This window comes from Coenobita brevimanus, chromosome 21 (genome assembly GCF_032717465.1).
Source record: "Coenobita brevimanus isolate Jiangsu-jjx chromosome 21, ASM3271746v2, whole genome shotgun sequence".
NCBI classification, from domain to species: domain Eukaryota; kingdom Metazoa; phylum Arthropoda; class Malacostraca; order Decapoda; family Coenobitidae; genus Coenobita; species Coenobita brevimanus.
The window spans coordinates 29,078,803-29,103,112 of record NC_136974.1 but is presented as its reverse complement, the minus strand read 5'-3'; the positions used below and the strand labels follow the sequence as shown (position 1 = coordinate 29,103,112).

Below are 24,310 nucleotides of genomic sequence, written 5' to 3'. Positions count from 1 at the left end.
GGAACAACTAGGAAGCTAACTTTCCTTTCATTATTGATGACGACTTCTTGGGCCATAGTTCTGTGTACCTGTACGATGCTATCTTCTGTGCTTATGTTGCTACAGATCTTTCCTATTATACCCCATCCTAACTCTGTCCTTCTAGCAAAGGGATCGTTTTCATTTCCTGGGATAATTTCCTTCGGCTTCAGTGCTTTAGTACAGCTGAGTCCTATGATGAGACCAATTTCTACATTAGAGTCATATGGCATCAGTTTGTCTGCTATTCCTTTCAAATGAGGCCAATTGTTTGCAGTCATGGGTCTTGGTATCTGATCTCATCTGGCTGGTATATTTTCTCTAGAGTATGTATAGGGAAGGAACAGTTCTTTCTGTTCATAAACTCCCTTTACCACAAGCCCTTGTACTTTTGTACAAAGCACAGTATCTTCTCCCATCACAGTAGCCAACTGCAGGTGTACTTGTGGTCCAGTTGCTTTAACTTTATCTAGGGTAGTCCCTTTAACCGCAGGCTTGATTTGCTTTTTCTTGTGGCACCCGCGGGCATATTCGCGCTCCGACAGACTCTCTAAAAATAATTGCCAAAAATCAATTATTAGTCCTAGAATATTAAAATCACATATGCTTATGGCACATACCTTCAGCTTTCTCCTGGGGTGTTTGTTGAGCCTTCATCGAGTACCGTAGGACTTGTGGAGACCTCTGAAGTTGGGTAACGAAGTCTCCACTTTACACTTCCCGACAACCCGTAATATGATTACCACAGCCTGATATTATCACTAGAAACACTATTCTATGATTCTCAAATAGTTTGGAATCCATATTCCAAAAAAAAAAAAAAAAAATACTGTGAAAGCAGTGAAAATTACGAGGGCGTATGATCTTCCCACTTGCGCTAGTTCGCCGCTGGTGTTGTCATTTATTATTCATAAAAACACACACAGTTCATATTTCTGTTACTATATAACACTTATATATATCTACAGTCTTTATCCATAAGTTTCCTTCAGTAATAGTAGTTTATTGTCACTGTAGGCATTCAATTTCTTTCAGTAAAATACGTAGCATTCACTTTCTCATCCTGTATACTAGCATTGAGAGTGAATGTCACTTTCACCTTCACTCTCATAACTCATAGTATTCATACATGCTAGAGTGAAACTTTCACTTTCATTACTCCTAGTATATATACTCGTATTCTTATAATACTACTCATTTACATTTCTATTTACGTTCTCTATTTTATTTACATTATTTACATTTCTATTTTATTTACACTGTGTTATGCACTGTCACTTGAAGTAACTTTATAAAACTATTTTCCACTGTTCACTTATACTTACATTCATTGCTTTCACTTGCTGTTTACACATTATTTACAATTCCACTTGCACTGTTTTACTCAACAGAAAGATCGTAGTCACTCTCTTTCAATTGTCAGCCCTTTACCTCTTTCCACACGAGGTTTAGTAGGGGGTAAAAGTCACAGGGCCCTTTGCATGGGGCTAAAAAGCGGCGGAAGTTAGCAGGAGCAAACAGACGTACCTTCACCTTGGAAGATGACAGTGAACTGATAGGGGTGGGCCGGGGTGGCCTACCTAGGGAAAGGCATTACTGCCAACGTCAGCCTCTTGACAGCTGCTAATATATAGCAGTGAAATGATTGGCAGGAAATCTAGACAATACATTATAAATTAGGTAGTTCCAGGTGAATGTAAATATCACTTAGGCTTCTCCCTTCCCTCCTTATATATATTTTTAGTACGAGAATAGATTATACGGCATATTTCAAGGGGAAATAAACAGCGAAAATTAGCGAACGAGTGCACGTGAGGTGTTGTCAGGTGATAATTAGCCAATTCCAGGTGTATGGCACTCTCACCTTATCTCTTTTTGGTATATATTATTTTGTATAAGAATAGGACATAGAGCTTATTTCAATGGATGAAATCAGTGGAAAATTCCAGGGAAGATTTACTTAGCGTAGCACGGCCGGGCAGATGAGAGGAGAGGGTAATGGAGGGAAGGTAGGGAGGGGAGTCAAGAACGGGGAGAAATGGCTAAATTGTCAACAGTGGATGGGAGTACAGATGAGATTAGGAGTGCTGACTAGTGTTGGACATTGGCAGTACTGATAGATGATACAAGCTACCACTTGAAAGCCCGGGGGAATTCAAAATAACACAGAATCACAAAAGTGACGCCGCGCGGTATGATCCCTTGCTCCCAAGCGTCATGAAAGTGATGCCCCACGGTTAAGGGGTTAATAAAGCAAAGATCAGACTGATCATCTAATAAAGCATAAACAAAGACTCTGTTTGATGCATCACTGCTGTGGTGCAGCCATACTGGAACAATCATGCTGTGTATATCTCCTACAAATGACCTGTTGATTTTAATTCTATTTGAGAGCATTGTCCTCTGTTGTCTTGGACTGTTGTGGTTTCTCAGTTTCCTTCTCTTTAATTCTTTCAAGTATGTCTTCATGAAGAGATGTTGGATGACATCTCTTACATACTGTACATACTCTCCTTCTTTTGCAGTTTTTCATTATATGTCCATACTTTAGACAACCCCTGCAGATAAATGACTTCTGTACATATTCTACTTTTTCCTTGTTGCTAAGCTCACTGAACCTTTTACATGTGTCCAGTTCATGTTCTTCTTTGCAGTAGATACACTGTGGCCTTTTGATGTTTTGATTATTGTCATCCTTGTCCTTTTGAGTCCTTTGTTTCTTGTCACCCTTGTCCCTTTGATCCTTTTGTGCCTCTGTTTCTTTCACTCCAGTTGTGTTGGCTACAAGACTTTTTACCCCAAATCTGTTTGTTTCTGCTTTACCTTCCTTCTTTCCCTTTGAAGCAGCTATGTTATGCCTTTGACTCATTGCCATTACTGCACTATAGGATGAGATTGGATGACAAACTTTCTTTGCCCCATCTACTATGAATTGACAAAAGGCATAAAATGGAGGGTATTCCATGCGTGTGGAGAACCAGGTGTGGACTACTGAATTCCATCTATCAATTAAAGGTGGGGGTAACTTCTGTAAGATTTTGCTATTTTCTTGAGGACCATTTAGAATATTAAGGAAATTTGTTGAGTTCATTATTGTCAAACAGTTCTGCAAGAAGTCAGATAATTTCTGTAGTGCTTGACCATCATTATCTTTGGCCACTCATTCAGTTTTCTTCTATAAGCATTTGCTACTATGAACTCATTCCCAAATCTGTCTTTCAGTATACTTTTAGCTTTACTGAAAGCTTCTTCATTATGGATACACAGAAGTCCTCTAATAGCATCTTTGGCTTCCCCATCAGTGTACTTTCCTAGGTAGAAAAGTTTCTCTGCTGGATTGGTGACTCATGACTCTATGAATATTTCAAAACTCTTTATCCAGGATGGAAACTCTAATAAATCTCCTTTGAAAATCTCTGGCTCAGGGCGAGGGAGTTCACTTGCATTTTTGGATGTCAAAATATCTACCACATTTTAGTATATTCATGTCCACTAACTGACTTTGTGTATCATGCTTACCTGATGCCTGTGACTGTTTTAATTCTGATTCTGGTTCAAAACTCGTAACATGTGGGTTAAGCTTTGGACTCACCTGCAAGAAAGTCTGATTTAGTTTGGACACTTCTCTCTCTAATTCACTCATGACAGAAACAGGTGAATCTTTGACAACCACTTTCGGTTCTGATATGCTAGGTTTGATTTTCTCACCTTCTGTCAGTCCTTGTGATTCAAAGAATTTTTGAAGATGCTGTTCTTTACTATCTAGCTCATCATCATTCTCAGGCAAATCTAAAGGATCTTCCACTGAATTTACAGCATTGAGCTCAGGTTGAGTTGCAGCTAGATCTTTACTTAGAAGTACAGTAGTTTCTTATACCCCATTTCCTTTTCATGCAAGAATTTCTGATATTCTATTTCCCTGTCTTGAATCTGCTGCACAACTTTTAGCCTAGCTAGTTTAGCATTTAACTGTTCTCTTTTTGTGGTGCTTGAATAAGATCTACTAGTGCAATGAGAGTGCCCTGAAGTTTAGTACTTTGTGACCTGACAGACTGTGAGCACTTGGATGCTTTACTAATTTGTGACCTAACAGACTGAATTCTTGGGAGCTTTACTTACTGATTCTGTGTTCTGCATCAATTCATTTATTTTGTCGTTGATTCCCCTTATACAGGTGGTGTGCACTTCGTTTTCTTCCACTAACTCCTGTGACAATTTTACTTGTAAGCTTGGATCTGCGTTCATTAGCTTATGAAATGCATTTACTACTTCATTAAATTGCACCTTTTCTGCATTTGCATGATCTTTAAGCTGATCCAAACTTACATCATTCATACCTGACAATATTTCCTTTACCACTTTTGTCCATGCTTGCCTTGATGATGCTAACCTCTTTGAACACTCTGTTATTTGGTACTCATGCCCTTTCTCTGTTAAAGACCTTTGTCTGGTACTCTTCACTTACTCATTTGCCTCAGTAGACTGGAGACAGTCATTGGCTTCCTCATTTGCCTCAGTAGACTGGGGCAGGTCACTTACAGCTTGTTCAGTATAACTCATTGCAACTATTACCTACAGTAATTTGAAAAGACCAACATTGAATGTATACTTATTTGTAGTCAAAAGTTCCCTCTGGCTGTAGGTGAAGCTTGGAGAATGAAGAGTTTTCAGTGGTGAGCACAGACCAATTCTGCAGTGTCAGCAACTTGCACACAGAAGTTCTAGAAGTCACTGTCAGGCAACCAGGAATGTTTTATTCATCAGAGATTGGCACATTCATCAGGGAAAAATGCTGCACCCATCTGCTGCTTTTGTTGATTGCAGGAATTCTTGTGGTGCCTCATTCTTTGTTCATACTGCAAGCCCCCATGTGCTGTGCTTGCAATTTTTATGGAGGGACGAGTTTTACTATGAGGGACGAGTTTTACTATGAGGGACGAGTTTTACTCTGAGGGACAAGTTTTACTATCTCAGAGGGCCAAGTCAAGGGGCTTTACAGGGAAACTACCAGGATTCTTTCTTGCCATTTTATTTTATGTATTCTGTTCAATCCCAGTCATTCCCATAAAACTGAAAAGTAACAATTTCTTTGTCTAAGAAACAAACTCAAATATTTAACTTCTTATACCTGCATAAATCAGCAATCAAACAGATTATATCCTTTTCAACTAAGTCTTAACATCATGATAGATCATTCACATATGTACTACAAGCATACATGTAACAGAATACTTTAGATATACTGAAATATGATATTGTACCTCGATCACCTGTCATCTTGGCCTTGAGTCCGTGGTTGTGAGTCTGTGACGAGGTGGCCGTTCGCAAAACGTATCAAAACAAATTCGGATTTGTAAACAAACTGCAAGTGATTTAAGTGCACCTTTTGCACGGTGTCACTAAACCACAAATGAAGATATAGTTCTTAACACTAATATACTGTATACTGAGTATGCATATAATGGCATGCACATAATGAATATGACATTTACATGTGTAATCATCCTTTGTTCTGTTATTGCCTCTCTTTCTCCAGTTGTTCCATGCCATGTCCCTCTCTTTTTTTGCTATCATACATGTGTGTGTGTGTGTGTGTATTTACCTAATTGTATCATACAGGATTTGAGCTAAGCACGTGTTGTGGCTAACTGAGTGATTGTTCATCTTGAGTTTGCATAATATGATGCCTGGATGTATTGTTTAAAAACTGTTCTCAGTGATTATTTCTGTTCTTCAAAGAGATATCTTAGATTGCTGACTTTATGAGAGGCCTAAGCATTAATATTCATGTTCAGAGAGGTTATGTGTGAATTCAGACGAAATCTTAGAATTTGGGGGCTTATCTGTAAAGGAAGCAATTGGTAAAGTAGATTGCTTAAAGTGTGTTTCAGAGTAATGTCTGTCTGAAGAATGTCAGCTGCATTTGTTAATGAAGAAGTAAAGATGGCATGGATTTAAGGGAGGGCATGTGGGGCATATGCTATCCTGTTTTCAGCAACTAGTGATAACTTATAATAAAAACTTTGTTATTTACCAGGGCAGAGTGAGCCTTCACATAACGCGGGAATATTGTACCTTGAAGCTCCCGCTTTATGAGATTTCTGCTTTATAGGGCCATATGTTTACATGTTAAAGGGTTTCATGGTACCCCAGCCTGCCCCAGGTTCACCTTTTGGGGCAGTGTTAGGGCTTTTTCTAGGATATTTATGTACCTAATAAAGGCTTCATTACATACAAACACTGGAAGAGTCCTCATCTTGAATGGAAGAGGTTATGGGCTTACTGGGAGGAGGTGGAGTGGGGTTCCATGGAAAAAAAAAAAAAGAAAGCAAAGGTCATACAGTGCAGCCAGAGCAAGGGGAGAGGATAGGCTCAACTGGAGCAGGAATGCTCAGTGGACCATGATGACACCCCACTCAGACATGTGACAGTAACACACCATAGGCTGATGGAACCTGCACAATGACTATCACTGGCCGCGTTGTGTCAGTTCCCATCGCGTTGTGCCCCTAGTTTGCCACGTAATGACTGTTTGAAATGTAATTTGGGGCCTCTGACCACATTATATCTATTGTCGCCACATAGTATGGTGTTAAAAAAAATGGGGAGCTTTCTCCACTAGTGTAATGTCTATCACTTTTGTGTTGTGACAAAATTTGGACATAAAATTTTCCTTCCTTGTTATGTGAGTTTCAAGCTATAGGGTTGTGTGTTATGTGAGCACTCTATATGCAATAAATGTCTTATTTATTGCACTTGCATTTGCCTGCATTATCATATGACTATGATTAAAACAGGAAAAATCCATCCATCCATCATGCAATCCTACGTTGCCCCATGAGGAGTGTAGGAGCCTGGAACTAGGCAAGTTGGTCCTGACACTTAAGATGAGAATGACCCGCCTCACTCATCCCTGAGAGGCATTACGTGAGCAATAAGCCCCACCAATCCCTTGGATATAAACCTTCACCGGCTCAATCTAATTGGAGTGCCTCAATTACCCTCTAAACTACCAGGTGCCATAATTTGGTTACATGGTTACCACCCAGCATAGTATGGTTTCCTGGTGTACAGGAAACCATTCGGCTTGCCACTTTATGTAGAGTTACCCACAGACAGAAGGAAGAGGAAAGAATGAAGGAAAGAATGACAAAAGAGGGAGTGTAAAGTCACCCGCTGGCAGAAGGATGAAAGTATGAAATAAAGAAAGATAGAACAGGAAGGAAGGAAAGGAGGGAGGAGAGGAAAGGGCAGACAACCGAGAGCAGCACTACATCGAGTGAGTGGATGGTGAGCGCCCCTACCTACCACAAAAATAGGAAAAATAAAAGTGAAATTTGATGTTTTGATTGCTTAAATGCATTAAGTAGCAGTTAAGAAGAAAAGTAGACTTTTCTGGGAATGGAAAAGGGGTGGTAACAGAGAGGAATACATGGCTGCCAAGTTTAGGGCTAGAAAGGAAGCATACAGGGCAAAATATGAGCCTCAGAGATTTTTATTGGATAACCTAAATAATGCTGAAAGGAATAATATGGTATTTAAGGTGGCAAATCAGATGAAGAAGGAAAACAGGGATATAGGTTAGCAGTGTGTGAAGAATGATGAAAGAAAGGTAGTGGTGGACAGGTAGGTTATTAAAGACACCTGGAGAGAGCATTATAACCAGTGGCTGACTGAGGAGTTTGACTGGAGCAGGGAAGGTTAGGAGTCAGCGAGTCCAATATTTCATCCTTGAGCTTTGATTGATGCTGCTACTGTGAGCAGGACAATAGGCAGGATGCAGTTGATGAAGGTGGCAGGTGTGTCTGGGTTGACTGTTGAAACTTTGAAGGCCAAAGGAGATACAGGAGTGAATTTAGCTTCTGATTTCATAAATATGGTTGTATGTAAGTGAGTTGTCCCAGATGATTGGCTGAAGAGTGTGATTGTAAATGTGTGTTAGGGGAAGGGTTATGCCATGGAAAGAGGAAATTATGGAGACATAAAACTTTTGGACCGGATAATGAAGGTAATGGAGAGAATCCTGGAAGGTATGAGAAAGAAAAGAGTTAATATTGATGAAATGTAGTTTGGGTTTATTCCAGGCAAAGGGACCACTGATGCCATATTTATTTGAACAACAGCTTCAGGAAAGATATATAGGAATGAAAAGGAAGGTACACTTTGTTTCTGTTGATTTGAAGAAATCCTTTGACACAGAGTCCCTAGGGAGGTGGTAAAGTGGGCAATGAGAAAGCTCAGAATTGAGGAGTGGCTGGTTAGAGTTGTTATGGCTCTGTATGAGGGTGCTCACACCCAGGTGAGAGTGATTGGAGGTTTGAGTGATGAGTTTCCCATGAATGTCGGCATGCATCATGGGTCAGTCTTGAGCCCTTTATTGTTTATAATGATGCATGAAGCTCTCTCATGTGACATCAGAAATGGACTTCCATGTTGTATGGTGATGACTTGGTGTTGATTGCAGAGAATGGAAGGGAGACAGAGGAAATATTTTGGAAATGGAGAGATAGAATGGAGCACAAGGGTAGGAGAGTAAATGAGAATAAAATAAAAGTGATGGTATCTAGGGTTGGTGGGAGTACTGTCAGAGTAAGGGAGAGTGGCCATGTGCAGTTTGCGAAAAAGATGTGGGACGTAACTCCATCTTGTACAGTGTTTGCGATAAGTGGGTGCATAAGGGATATAATGGTATTAAAGTACTGCAGACTGCAAAATAATGTTGATTTCATGCGTGTGGCTGGAGGGACTCTTGAGTGTGTGGAAGAGTTGTTACTTGGGGGACATGTTATGTGCTACGGTGGTGAGGCTGGAGCTAGCTCTGTGGCTAAGGTAAGGAGTGGTTGGAGGAAGTCCAGGGAGCTGTTGCCTCTCCTAACATTGAGAGGGTTCTTTCTCAATGTAAAAGGATATTTGTATGCAGCATGTGTTAGAAGTGTAATGATGTATGGTAGTGAGACCTGGGCAGTAATGGAACAGGATATCATAGGCTCAGATGTACAGATTGACAATGATTAATTGGATGTATAGTGCGTCCTTGAATGCAAGGCCTACGTGGGGCTAGGATTGCAATTGAAGAGTTGAGAGGAAGGATGGGACTTAAATGTATTGGTGATGTGATGAAGAGGGATTGATTGATAGTTTGGGCATGCAGTTGGGTGTGGAGGGTGAGAAGTGTGAATGTCGAAAGTAGGGTTGTGAGAGGCAGACCAAAAAAGACCTGGGATGAGGTCATAGAGTGTGACCTCAGATAAGGGACTGAATAGGGAGAATGCCAGAGATTGAGCAGCTTGGAAAGCCTCCATTAGTTGACCAAAGCCAATGCAGTCAAGCACGTTGGAGCCTTTATAAATTATATGAATGAACGGATCTTGCCCCCCTCCTTTTTGAAAGTGCTGGACTCGGCCGTGGTTCAGTACTGTACATTTCTTGACTCGTTAGGTTACAGCCAACTGTTAGTGCTAGGGTTTGTTTATGTCATTGGTCATGATAAAATCATTTTTTATATCCAAGGGGTGGTTGGGGTTGATTGCTCATGTAATGCCACTCAGGGATGAGAGAGGCTGGTCACTCTCATCTTTTATGTCGGGACCAACTGCCTATCCCCGGGCTCCTGCGCTCCTCATGGAGCAATGTAGGATTGGATGATGGATGGATGCTCATTCCATTACACTATACTGTATACCTCAGTCAGGGTCTGAATTTTATTGTCCAATGATTTTATTGAGGAAATGTAGAAGATCTTGAGGTAAATGGTTTATAGGGATTTTATTGTAGATTCACTTTTGCCTGGATACTTCAAATTCATATATACAAGAGGTCCAGGCCAGAAATGCAAATCTAGGAAGTGTGAATGGTAACAGTTACATGGAGTATGTCGTGGAGCCAAGGATGTTAAAGTTTTGAATGATACGTAAATGTAAGTATGGCACATTTTTACTGAATAATCATGATACCTCTCCTATCTTATTTCTCCTCTTTACTGTTTTTGGACCTTGCTCATCTTCGGTACAGTAAGTCCTAATTATAAGTGACCTGTTTTTACTTTAATTTTTACTGTCAAATTCACATTCAGTTGAAGAAAATTTGCCTATTAATATTCCATTACTGTCCATAAAGCTGACTATTTTCCGTCAGTTTACAGTACCAGTTGCATGAAAAGCTTGTGATATTTTGGACCCAGTCTTTGCTTTATTATGTGGACTGCTTGTTTAGCAGTAGGAATAGGGGTATGATGATGATGTGACCAGACCTGTAAGTTTTGTTGTTTTTCCAGCCCCATGAGAACAGCATGCCAAACTGTGAGCAGCTGCACAAAGACCTGCAGCTTTCCTGGGAGGTGTTTGGTGACCAGGTTACCATGGAACTGACAGGACAAGTAGGTGAGTGGTCAGACAAGGTGTTGGTTGCTGCAGTCATGTGTGTACCATCTTTGTAGAGAGTCCCAGAGGTGACTGGAAGTTTTTCTGTCTTCTGCAGTGCTACTGGGAGCATAGGTCAGTCAATTACCCTTACATGTCCAGGACTACAATAGCCAAACCTCAGGCCCCTACACTTTGAAAGGGATGAGATGGGACTGGCAGTTAATTTTTTCATACAGTCATATACATAAATTTGCTTAATATTCCACCACATTTAATTTTCAGTGCTGCTTGGTGGCTGAGAGTGGTTTAGAATGTTTTTCTATCTACAGATGAATGTCTTTTGTATATGACATATCTGGGAGAAAAGTTACTGACATGCTGTAAGTTTGAAGTACACTCAATCCTTGTAAATCGCGTGTTCATAAAGCACAGATTTGTAAATTGCGGCTAAGTGGCCGTCAGACTGCCGGCAACCTTAAATCACTGTTAAGTCACAAAAATCATGGACCTAGGCACCCAAGTTGGCCTTTTCCGAGGAGAACTGTAAACCATGGCATTCAAACTGAAAATCGCGACCCAACATCAAATCACCACGCGTCCCTGGTGACAAGCGTGCATACTAATGCCACCATGTTGTTTTTGTTCTTGTCCTGCCAGTCCACGCTACAGACCGTCACCATGGAGTACGAGAGCTATCTGCCTTTTTTGTGCAACTTCCCTCCACCTCCTACTCGCCATGGCCCCTCCTGACCCCCCGATGAAGCGCTCTAAGCAGTATGGCGTCAACAAGCTGCCGCCGTTGTTGTAAAGTCAATGTTTGGCGCTCATTCGTCGTGTTGAGAAGGGAGAGAAGTTTTCAGAGGTTGATGATGGTGAGGCTGTTGTGGAGGCTGTTATAGAAGATGACGAGCACTTGGAAAGGCAGACCAACTGTGAAGTGAGTGAAGTGAATGTGCAGGAACGTGGCGGGTCTTCTATGAAAGAGCTCAGTGATTTGCTTGTTTACATAGACTTGGGCAAGGAGATTGTGAAATCCATTGAACGTGATGAAGAAAGATGTAGTGAGAGTATTGGTTACCTTGAAAAAGCTGTGCATTTTTACATGGACTTGCATTATTGCAGAGTTATTGAGAGACATCAGGAACTCATCACCCACTATTTTGCCCGTGTAAGGGCAGAAGCTGAGCCTGAACCACCTACTGGCCCTTCTTACACTGAGGACGTAGATGACGTAGCATCTGTCATCTCTGAGGCAGACTTTGATGGCTTCCTGAGGGAGGCAGAGGAGCTGGAGACAGGAGAACAGCATGAGGGAGCACCCCCACCTCATGCTGAGAGGTTCTAAGTTCTTCCCAGCACCACCTCACTCCATTCACTTAAGCAATTTTGTCATAGGATTAAGGTGAGATCCCTTAACATTGCTTATTTCTATTTAATACATGTACTGATTATTCCTAAATTTGTATGTTTGTGTTTGATGGTGCCTAGATAGGTGTAGGTAGGGTGCTGTGGGGGCGGGTTGGCCAAAGTCCAGACCCAAATTAATTTTTCACATAAGAGTTATTATTCATAAATCATGGAATTCGTAAACCATGGCAGTGGTTCAGACCCAAATTGCCGCGATTTACGAGGTTTGAGTGTACAGTAAAACCTCGATATAACGGACTTCAATATAGCGGAATTAGCTTTTATCGGACTCGAGGAGCCAAGTGGACTAAATTCTTATGCTCAGGAAAAGTCCAATAAAGCCAGAAGCAGTCCCCTCTTGAAATAAACGAATAAACAAACAAACTGAGGAGATACCATAACATTGGTTCCTCCTCTCTCTCTCCTCCTCCATACCTTCCCTTCCTTCCCTCCCTCTCCAGTGAGAGAGAGAGAGAGAGGAGGTAAAATTGAAAATGAAAATAACTGTGAAAATGAGAGTAAAAGTGAGGGTGAAAGAGAGCACACAAGTGAATATGGAATGTCAAAGTCAACAGAGAGGGAGTAAATACAGAAATGACAAGTGGCGTCCCCTTTTTCGTTTTTATTTTTTTTTCGTTTTTCGTTTTTAAAGGCTCCAACATGCTTGCATGTGTCGGCCTTGGTCACCTAATGACGGCTCTCCACGCTGCATGATCCATTGCAGCCTCCCTCTTCAGTCCCTTAACCCTAAGGTCACACTTAATGACCTCGTCCCATGTCTTTCTCGGTCTACCCCTCATAACCCCACCCCCAATATTAACACTTCTCACCTTCCTCACCCAATTATCATCCCTCATCCTCTCCACATGTCCAAACCACCTCAATCTACCTCTCCTCATCACAACACCAATACACTCCAGTCCCATCCTACCTCTCAACTCTTCCATTGTAAACCCAGCCCCTCCAGGCCTTGGACGCAGGGACGCACTGCACATCCACCTAATCATTGTCATTTCTGTACGTCTGAGCCGGCGAATGTCTTCCACCTTCACTGCCCAGGTCTCACTGCCATACAGCATTACACTCCTAACATGCTGCATACAAAGACCCCTTAGCACGTAGGGAGAGCCCTATCAATGTCAGGAGAGGCAAGAGCTCCCTGAACTTCTTCCAACCACTTTTCACCCCTGGGCATAAACAAATGAGGGAGATAGGTATAACCTTGGTCCCTCCTCTCTCTCTCTCTCTCTCTCTCTCTCCTGTATGTCCTCCCCTTCTCTCTGTCTCAGGGAGAGGTGAAAGTGAATGAAAAAGTGAAGGTTAATGAAAGCATTGTGAAGGTGAAAGTGAAGGTAGTGTGAAAGTGAAAGTGAAGGCAAAAGTAGAAGTGAAAGTGAGGGTGAAAGTGAAGGTGAAAGTAAAAGTGAATGTGAAAGTGAAGGTGAAAGTGAGGGTGAAAGTGAAGATGAAGGTGAAAATAAATGTGAATGTGAAAGTGAAGGTGAAAATGAAGTCGAAAGTGAAAGTGAGGGTGAATGTGAAGGTGAAAGTGAAAGTGAGGGTGAATGTGAAGGTGAAAGTGAAAGTGAGGGTGAATGTGAAGGTGAAAGTGAAAGTGAGGGTGAATGTGAAGGTGAAAGTGAAGGTGACATTGAAAATGAAGTCAAAAGTGAAAGTGAAGGTGAAAATGAATGAAAATGAAGGTGAAAGTGAAGGTGAAAATGAATGTAAAAGTGAAGATGGTGAAAGTGAAGGTGAAAGTAAAGGCCAAGGAGAAAATGATGAAAATGAAGATGAAAATGAAGGTGAAAGTGAAAATGAATGTAAAAGTGAAGATGGTGAAAGTGAAGGTGAAAGAAAAGTTGAAAGTGAAGGTGAAAGTGAAAGTGAAGGTGAAGGTGTGAGTGTAGGTGGAGGTGAATGTGATAGTAAAAGCAGGGAGGGCAAAAGTGAAGGTGAGTGAATAATCGTAAAGTAAATGTGAAAATGTGAAAGTAAGGTTGCAAGTGAAGGTGAAAGGGAAATTCAAAATGAGTGATAGTGAAAGTGAGTGTGAAGGTGAAGGTGAATGTGAAATGAGCATGGAAGAGAATATGAAAGTGAATGTGAATGTCAGAGTGAACTGAAAGAGAAGGTAAAAATGAATGGGAAGGTGAAGATGAAGGTGACGACGAAGTCAAAAATATGTGAAGTAAAATAGAGGTGCCCAGTGTGGAGAGAGAGAATAAATGCATGAATGGCAAGCAAGCCTCTGTGCATAACAAAAGGAGAAGTCAAGAGGGGAGTCCTGATGTCGCTTTTATTGGACTTTCGCTTTTTTCGAACTGGCTTAGGCCCCAATTAGTCCGATATAGTGAGGTTTTACTGTATATACAATGGAATATCAGACTTAGGACTGGCTGTGTCTTATGGTAGGACTGACTGTAACAGAGGGAAGATGGCATACTGTACATTAGGATGATGGTGATATTGATGAAGGTCAATACAGTAATCACTCCAATATCTGACGTAATAGAGCCATTGGTAGGTCCGGTTATTGGTTTTGTCCGGATATTGGGCCCCAGCTTATGGACTTGTACTTATGGACCCTAACTCAGAGAAACACCTATACAACTCCCTCTGGACATGCATAGCACCTGTTTAAGACCCAAATCACACCAATAAAGCACATAAATGACTGAAATAAATGCAAAAGAAACATAAAATGAGGGTTTAGAAGTATGTTCATACATTAATAAACATTCTGGTACTTATGGACCCTAACCTAGCCTAACTCAGAAAAACACATTCCTACTGCACATGCATGAGGTAAGTATAGTATGGAAAAAAGTACAGTATGAAACATTCTGGTAAGTATAGTATGGAAAAAAGTACAGTATGAAACATTCTGGCTACTTACAGCAAGTCCCTGGCCACCTCGATGAATAACCGCCTCCTCTCGGACTCTGACAGTAAGAACGATTTCCTGAAGCATTTGCAGTACACTCTTCCTGAAGTCTTGCACTGAACTTAGTCAATAACACACAGAAGTCCGTTCTCTTCACAGTGTTTACTTTTGTTCAAATAATGCTCCATTGTAACTTAGTGTTGCACATTAACTTTTCCCCTTTTTTTCCAAATTTCCAAAGCCAAAACAAAGAAGTCTGTTTACGTTAAATTTAGTTTCCACTGAGTCTTTTCTCTCAACTTGAAAACCTTAACACAACACACCGTTTTTTTTCACTGCACAACACTCAAAATTCCCGTGTGGTCTAGTGGAGAAGTTCTTGCTGTTTATTCACTGTCAGAGTCTGAGAGTATCACTGGCAGGCGACCAAGGGGTGCATCGCTGGGTCGTGGTGATGGCGTACCCACTGCAGAGGACTCTGAGGAAAGCCACAAACTCACGTCGAGCGGTGACTCCACCGTGGCTGATGTGCTGGGCTGTGGCTCGGAGCATGAGGGCCTGTCTTGGGGAGGCAGCGGAGTGGAGCCAGGGCTGGGCACAGCGGGGGTCACGGGCCTGAAAAAACTGTCAATCGTTGACTGACGCAAGGATTGACGATTCTGACGATTGATGATGCGCTGCCTGAAAGCACGCACTTCCTCCACGAGTCTCAAGGGCCCCATCTCCCTGTCGCAGTCCGGGTGTTCCAGGTAGTCTAGGATGAACTCTAGATGTTCCCGGAGTGCGCTAAGCTTGGGGATGGCTGGAGTAGTGTCCTGCTGAGAGGAGTCCGCATCATCGTCGCCTCCGTCGTCGGAATCTTCAAGTTTGGTACTGACACCAGCAACAGAAGACGCGATCTCGATATCAGACAACGTCTGATACCCAGGATCGCCCTCGTCGTCGTCCAACCACTCACGAACATCGTCCACATCAACATCGTCGCCGTGCGTATGTAGCCGTGCATGGAAGTCATCCACGTCAAACCCTAGAAAATCGTACTCCACATCCGTTCCGAGAAGCAGACGAGACCAACCATTTTCAAGAGTTTTCACAGGGACTTCCTTCCATGCACTAGCCCAGTTGTACAACGCAGACTTGATGTTGTAGCGGCGAAGGTTTTCCAAAGTCCGCTTGCCTCGTGTGTCCCGTCCTTCCCTGCGCTCGTCCTCGTCCTTGAGAACAACCATCACCTCGTCCAGGAACTTCCGACGGTATAGGCGCTTTGTTGCCACGATCACTCCTTGGTCCATGGGTTGAATGAGAGTAGTCGTATTAGGTGGCAGAAACATGCACCTAATACGGCCATTCTCAGCAACCAAGTCCTTGTCGCACAGGTGGGCAGGTGCATTATCGAGCAGAAGGAGAGCCTTTACCTGGTCGCGAGGGATTCCCAGTGTCTTCGTCTGGTAATGGATGACCTCCTTGACGAAGTGACGGTGAAACCAGTCTTTGAAAATCACAGCTGTGAACCATGCTTTCAAAGAATGGTACCAGACGACAGGAAGGACATCCATCACCCCACGAAGGCACCGAGGCTGCTTTGCACGGCCAACAACAATGGGCTTAAGCCGGTGCATGCCGTTAGCACTGGCACAACACAAAGCAGATATTCGTTCCTTGGAAAGCTTGCGGCCAGGTACACGCTTCTCCGTCCCCTCGGCTAGAGTGTTCGTTGGCAGCGAGCGATAGCATAGGCCAGTTTCGTCAGCATTGTAGACTTGACCGAGAGTTAGGCCCTCCCTGTCGATCAAGCCTTTCACCTTGTGCCGAAGCTCGTCAACTCCATCCTCGTTAGCGTCCAATGCTTCGCCATGTGCGTTACTATTAGTAAGGCCATGTCACAACTTGAATGTGAAGAGCCAACCCTCGGATGCCTTGAAGTCTAGGGCGTCGTGAAGCCTTGCGAACTTCTCAGCAGCAGCCTTCAGCTCCGTTCCACGTACCATCACACCAGCTGCACGTTGCTGTCGATACCAAATCAACGTGGATCGGTTGATTTCTGCAAACTTGAGGGTAAACATAACCTTCCTTTCCATGTTGCGTTTGTTTCTCGACAAGAAGTCAGCCGTGTACTGCATGAGTTTGTCTCGGGAACGTTTGATATTGAACAAAGTCGACCGGGCCAGGTTATACTCGCAGAGAATGCAGGAAGAAGACCAACCCGCATCAACTTTCTCCAATATCTCCCTCTTCTTTTCCAGAGTCAACACCACTCTCTTCCTTTTCTTAGGTGGCGGGGCCATCATCACACACACTAAGAGGAGGCCCGAGAGCAGCAGGAGGCCCTGCAGCAGGTAGGGCACCACCACAAAAGCCAGCACGTGGGCAGCCACTGCGAAGAGCGTAGGTCCAGTCGCGGTGAGAGACAGGCAGGAAGTGGGGAGGATGCAGCGGCGCTCTATCGGACGTCGGAGGAATGACGCACCAAAACAACGCTCTCCCGTGGCGCGCGCGGCAAGTTCAAATTACGGACGGGAAAAAATTGTTTTATTTTTTTATTTTTTTGGGTTTTCAGACCATTTTGGGAATGTTGGATCCCAGGATGATAAGGTCCGGGTAGTGGGGATGTTCGGTTATTGGGCGTCCAGATATTAGAGTGATTACTGTATATTGTTATAATGATGCTGTTAGATATGGTTATTGCTAGTTTAACCATTTCATGTGAATCATATAATTTCATTTGCTTCAGAAGCTGACACTGTAATTGTGTGAATGAATCAGTCTCTGGGGGGAGGCATGGCGGGGGTTCCGCCGGCATAGATCGTGGGTCCAGGGCGAGATGGGGCTCGGGCCTGTGCTAGAGGGTACAGGGCATTGCGGTTCCCAGGCTGCCGCTTCTGCCCAATAGAGAGGGGCCCGAACCTGGGAGTAGCGCCCCAGGAGGCCGCCCTATCAGTGGGTGTATAATGGTGGGATAGTTGCAGTGCCAAGGCGCGCTTGGAGGGTGTCCCTGCAGCTGTCCTGGCAGGGTGCCCTGAGACCACTACCACAGCCACTGGTAAGCTGGTGGGCTAGGGGTCCCAGATCCATTGCCTGGACCTGGGACTGTGCAGTGAGAGGGACCTGTGCTATGTCTGTCCCCCTTTATTAATACTGAAGATAACAAAACAAAATAAGTTTCAAAGCAAGCCCAAGGACAGTAAATCACCCATGGGGATGAGGGTGGGTTCATGGAATGTGGGAAGTTTGAGGGGAAGAGCAGGGGAAGTCGTTGAGGCATTCAGTAGGAGGTGGGTCGATGTGGCGTGTTTGCAGGAAGTCCGGTACAGAGGTGGATCAGCCAGAAAGATTGTTGGGAAGGACTGTTGCTATAAATTGTTTTGGCAGGAGGGGACAAAACGATATGGAGGTGTTGGTGTGATGGTTGCGGAGAAATGGGTGGAATATGTTATAAATGTTTTGAGAGTACGCGATAGGATATTGGTAGTGAAAATTCTGTTGGGTAGAAAGATAGCTGCAATTATATCGGCATATGCTCCACAGGCAGGATTGGATGAAGCAGAGAATGATAGTTTTGGGGATGATTTAATACGTGTAGTGGGTGGTATGCGGGATGATGAGACAGTGATTTTGGGAGGGGACTTAAATGGTCATGTAGGTGAAGCAGCACAGGGTTATGAAGGAGTGCATGAGGGATGTGTGTATGGTCTAAGGAATGCAGAAGGGGAAAGGATACTTGAGTTTGGGGAGGCAACGGACATGATTGTGTGCAACACATATTTTAGGAAAAAGAGACAGTAGGTTAATTACGTATGAGTCTGGGGGAAATAGCAGTCAGATAGATTATTTTCTGGTTAGGATGGCCGATAGGAGGTTAGTGAGGGATGTTAAAGTCATAGGTAGTGAGGAGTGTGTGCAGCAGCACAAACTATTGAGTTGTGATATGGTGCTTAAAGAACAAGTGATGAAAAAGAGGACTTATGTACGTAGGAGGAAAATATGGAAGCTGAAAAACCAAGTAGTAAGGGATACCTTCTATAGCGAGTTGAGGAGAGTGGTAGCTGAACAGGGAGCTGTAGACAGAGGCTTTAATGAACAGTACAGAGCCCTCAAGAAATATTTCTTGAGTAGAAAGGTGGCCTGTAGTCCTCACGGACCCAGGTTTGAATCCCGGCTGGGGCAGGGAACAGTTTAAGGATTTGAATTTCATTAAATCAGGCTTTACTGATCTACCAGAAGACCCGTCGACATGTCGTAAAAATACCCCTGCTAATACCAATACACCAGTCCTGTATGAGACAGCCCTAGCATGTATTCAATATGGACGGTGGGTGTTAGCGCCGAAGTGGTGACATGTAGAGGTGTATGGTATGTAGGAGGACTGCTGGGCCTTGATAGCAGGCTGTGAAGCCTATGCCCAGAGTCGGTCAAAAAAAAAAAAAAAAAAAATGCGGTTGGACAAGAGGACCACCAAGACATAAAGTAACTTGGTGGTGGGATGAGGGTGTAGAAGCTGCAGTTAAGGAGAAAAGAAGGCTTTTCCGGGAATGGAAGAAGGGTAGTAGCAAAGAGGAATATTTGGCTGCCAAGCGTAGGGCTAGAAGAGAGGTATACAGGGCAAAGTCTGAGTCACAGACTTTTACTTGATAACCTAAATCATGGAGAAGGGAAAAATATGATATTTACGGTGGCAGGTCAAGTGAAGAGGGATAATCGGGATATTATAGGTGAGCAGTGTGTGAAGAATGATGAAGGAAGGGTAGTGGTGAACAGTGAGGATATTAAAGATGCATGGAGAGAGTATTATAACTGGTTGTTGAATGAGGAGTTTGACTGGGACAGGGAAGGTTTGGAGCCAGAAGATCCAGTGTCTGGCCCTTGGCCTTTGATTGATGCTGCTACTGTGAGTGAGGCAATAGGCAGGATGAGGGTGGGGAAGGGAGCAGGTGTGTCTGGGTTGACGGCCGAAATGTTGAAGGCCTCGGCGATATAAGGGTGAAGTTAGTCAATGACCTGATAAATAGGATTATTTATGAATGTGTTGTCCCAGATGATTGACTGAAGAGTGTAATTGTAAATGTGTATAAAGGGAAGGGTGATGCCCTGGAAAGAGGAAATTATAGAGGTATAAAGCTTTTAGATCAGATAATGAAGGTAATGGAGAGAGTTTTAGAAGGTATGATTAGAGATAGAGTGAAAATTGATGAGATGCAGTTTGTGTTTATGCCAGGCAGGGGGACCGCTGATGCTATATTCATTGTTTGTCAGCTACAGGAAAAATATATTGGTAGGAGAAGGGATCTTTATTTTGTTTTTGTTGATTTGGAAAAGGCCTTTGACAGCCCCTAGAGAGGTGGTGAAGTGGGCAATGAGAAAGCTTGGCTTGGAGGAGTGTCTGGTTAGGGTGGTTATGGCTATGTATGTGGATGCTCACACCCAGGTAAGAGTGAATGGAGATTTGAGTGATGAGTTTTCTGTGAATGTTGGTGTGCATCAGGGGTCAGTCTTGAGTCCCATGTTGTTTATCATGGTACTTGAAGCCCTTTCACGTGACTTTAGAAACGGACTCCCGTGGAAGTTGTTGTATGCTGATGATTTGGTGTTGATTGCAGAGAACGAAAGGGAGGCGGAGGAAAGGTTTAGGAAGTGGAGATATGGTATGGGGCACAAGGGTTTAAGGGTAAATGCAGATAAAACAAAAGTGATGATATCTAGGGTTGGTGGCAGTACTGTCAAAGACAAGGGAGAGTGGCCATGTGCAGTTTGCCACAAGGGCGTGGGAAGTAATTCCATCTTGTGCGGTGTGTGTGATAAATGGGTGCATAAGAGATGTAGTGGTATCAGAGGTAGACTGCGAGATAATGCTGATTTTATGTGTACGGTGTGTCGGTGTGAGCAGGTGGAGATTGTCAGACGTGAATGGATTGAACTTGCTGGTGAATCTCTTGAATTGTGTGGAAGAGTTTTGTTATTTGGGAGACATGTTGTGTGCCGGAGGTGGGGCTGGAGCTAGCTCTGTGGCTAGGATGAGAAGTGTTTGGAAGAAGTTCAGGGAGCTCTTGCCACTCCTGACATTGAGAGGACTCTCCCTACGTGCTAAGGGGTCTTTGTATGCAGCATGTGTTAGGAGTGTAATGCTGTATGGTAGTGAGACCTGGGCAGTGAAGGAGGAAGATATTCGCTGGCTCAGACGTACAGAAATGACACTGATTAGGTGGATGTGCAGTGCGTTCCTGGGTCCAAGGCCTGGAGGGGCTGGATTTATGATGGAACAGTTGAGAGGTAGGATGGGACTGGAGTGTATTGGTGTTGTGTTGAGGAGAGGTAGACTGAGATGGTTTGGACATGTGGAGAGGATGGGGGATAATAATTGGGTGAGGAAGGTGAGAAGTGTTAATATTGGGGGTGGGGTTATGAGGGGTAGACCAAGAAAGACATGGGACGAGGTCATTAAGTGTGACCTCAGGGTTAAGGGACTGAATTGGGAGGCTGCATTGGATCGTGCAGCGTGGAGAGCCGCCATTAGGTGACCAAGGCTGACACATGCAAGCATGTTGGAGCCTTTAAAAACAAAAACGAAAATGAATCAGTCTCTGCTTCTTAAACATTTTGTACAACCTTTATTCTAAGGCATGTTAGTCTAACAGCCATGCTGTAAATACATAATGCTTTGTTCCCATTGGTTTTTTTTTGTCGATTTTAAATCAAAACAATGTACAAACTGAATTATACAAATTACCCACAGTAACTACCACATAATGTATATATTTTCCTGTGCATACAGTACATACATGCCATTATACCATTGATTGCCGCATCAGGAGCATAGGGGCACATGGCTAGGCTACTCAGTCCAGACATGTTAGACAGTGACCAGTTGATCATCCATGAGTGGCATTATATGATCAATAAGCCATTTGGTCCATGTCTTATTGGAGTGTCTTAACCTATTGGACGACCAGGCTTCACCCAGTAATCTAATTCCTCTCTGTAGGAGCGGATGATTATATGGCGTTTGGTATGAGTGGGTCGCCTCATGAGCCGGCCATGATTGGTGGAGATGTGGTGGTGGCGCACATGGATGACTACCTTGGCTCTCTGGTGGACTACAACCTCACTTCATACATGCCAGTCAGTTGTGTATTTTTTGGATGTTGTTTGTTTCACCCATAGAGATAGAAAAAAAAAATACAGGAAGTCTTCATTACAAGTTGGGGATGTGTATTGTTTCAAAATATTTCAGCATCCTCCTCACATTTGGTACTGTAATTTTGGGTATTTGGCAGATCAGTTTTATAGGTAACAATGGAACTTTGGTAGGCAATGTTTTTCTGATTTAATGTGAACTTCACTGGTAAATGGAGCATCAGAAAAGGCAGCAGAAAACAGTGACATGTAGTAGTAGCAGTAGTAGTTGTTCCCTAGGCAGTCTGGCCGAACAGCCCTGAGCCCCTTAGGAAGGCCGTGGCCGAGACCGGGCTTTCCCACAGAGCTCTCAAAGAGTGTATGTTGTGTTGTTGGTGTAGGTGATTGTGTGCAATGCAGTCTTCCATAATGTGCTTAATAGTATGGGGTGGTGTGTTGCATCCTGGACAGGCATCAGCGATGGAGTCATCCAGCCTCTTCTGGTAGCGTAAGAGGGCTGGATGGTGCCCACATCTCAGCCTGGCCAGGTGGACCCTGTCCTCACGAGGAAGATAGGATTCAGAAGGGTGGATGTCAGGAGGCTGTGCATGCAGCTGTGTGTTGTCTTTAAGTGACTGAATGGAGCGGCGAGTGATCTGAGTGTGGATATGCTTCTGGAAGCTGGTCTGGGGTGGGCGAGGGGGAAGAGATGACAGTATTTGTGTATGGTATCGTGTGCTGGGTGTTGTTTTGATGTTCCTTGGTGTGGGTGGATGTGCTGCCATGTACTGTAGTGAATGTTGTGGGTTTGTGGAGGCTGCAGCAAGAAACTGGGTGCCTCTCATGTCTAGGTGATCCTTGACTGTGAGGTCTTTGGTTTCTTGATGTAGATGGTCTGTGTGTTTAGTAGCTGTGCAGCCTGTGATTATTTTTAGGGCCTTGTTCTGTATGGTCTGTAGAGTGTTGTAGTGTGTTTTGGTGAGGTTAGAAGCCCAGGCAGGGCTTACATAATTCATCACTGAACGTATGTATTGTTTGTATACTGTGGTGGTGGTTTCTTTGTTGTGTCCGAATGTTGTATGGGCAAGTGACCTCAAAGCACTGAGTCTTGGTGTTATTTTATTTTTAATGTTTGTGATGTGTTGTTTAAATGACATTATGTATTGTATGTTACACCAAGGATTTTGTGTGTATGTGTGTGTGTGTGGTAGGGGAGTGTTGTTTATGGTGAGGTGTGGGATGTGACTGTGTTCTGCTGTCCAGTTTGTGAGAAGAGTCACTGTAGATTTGGCTGGGGCTATTTTGAGCCTGTTTGTGGTGAACCATTCGTGTAGTGTGTTGAGGTAAGGTTGAGTGATGTGTGCAGCTGGGTTTGTGTTTTGGTGCATACATGTAAGTGTTATATCATCTGCATAGGAAGCTATGTGTATCTGTGGTGTGTGGGGTGTGGGTATGTCGTGCATGTTTAGGTTAAAGAGTGTAGGGGACAAAACAGATCCTCGAGGGACCCCGTTTGTGAAGTTTCTGATGTTAGAAGACTGACCGGCAAATGTTACGTGAGCACACCTGCCTGCTAAGTAGTTTGCCAGTCATCTTTTTGTGTTATTGTGCATGTTTGTGTTGAGTATTTTGTTTGTGAGGTTGTGGTGGGGGTTGGCATCAAAAGCTTTGCTAATGTCTAGTGTCATTAGGAGTGTTCTGTGCGGTGGCCTAGCTGAATTCATGCTATCGAAAACTCTCTGTGTAAGGTCTGTAAGAAGGGTGTTTGTGGAGTGTAGTGGCCTAAAGCCATGTTGTGACTGGGCTAGGGGAATGTGAGGTGTGACTAGTTGTAGTACCAGTCGTTCAGTGACTTTAGAGGGGGTGCAGAGGAGTGTGATGGGGCGATGTGAGGAGGGTAACGTGGGGTCTTTGTTGGGTTTAGGGATAGTGATGATATTGCCATGCTTCCAGATGCTGGGTGTTATGTTGTGTGAGTAGTTGTAGTTTGATTTGTTGGTGAGTGCTTGTATGCCTTGTGGTCCTAGGTGTTTAAGGTGAATGTTGCTTATGTTGTCTGTTCCACAGGCAGATGAGTGCTTGAGGTTGTTAACCCCTTAACTGCGGGGCGTCACTTTCGTGACGAGCAAGGGATCATACCGCGGGGCGTCGCTTTTGTGATTCTGTGTTATTTTGAATTCACCCGGGCTTCCAAGTGGGGGCTTGTATCATCTATCAGTACTGCCAATGTCCAACACTAGTCAGCACTCCTAATCTCATCTGTACTGCCATCCATTGTTGACAATTTAGCCATTTCTCCCCGTTCTTGACTCCCCTCCCTACCCCCCCTCCATTACACTATCCTCTCGCCTGCCCGGCCGTGCTACGCTAAGTAAATCTTCCCTGGAATTTTTCACTGATTTCATCCATTGAAATAAGCCCTATGCCCTATTCTTATACCAAATAATATATCTATCTATCTATCTATAGCCCGACGCCCTAATCCCGCAAAGGGTGGCCGCAGACAAAACGCCTCCAAGTCACTCTGTCA

At 43.6% G+C, this 24,310-nt stretch overlaps 1 protein-coding gene across 1 annotated transcript in view; it reads left to right on the top strand.

Moving 5' to 3' along the window:
* knk (cytochrome and DOMON domain-containing protein knickkopf) overlaps window positions 1–24,310 on the top strand; it is a 196,743-nt gene that overhangs the window by 63,589 nt on the left and 108,844 nt on the right. Inside the window, exons 8-9 of the mRNA XM_080266709.1 lie at window positions 10,292–10,397; window positions 21,650–21,786. Of these exons, the coding sequence (XP_080122835.1) occupies window positions 10,292–10,397; window positions 21,650–21,786 (243 nt within the window). The remainder of the gene's footprint in view (window positions 1–10,291; window positions 10,398–21,649; window positions 21,787–24,310) is intronic.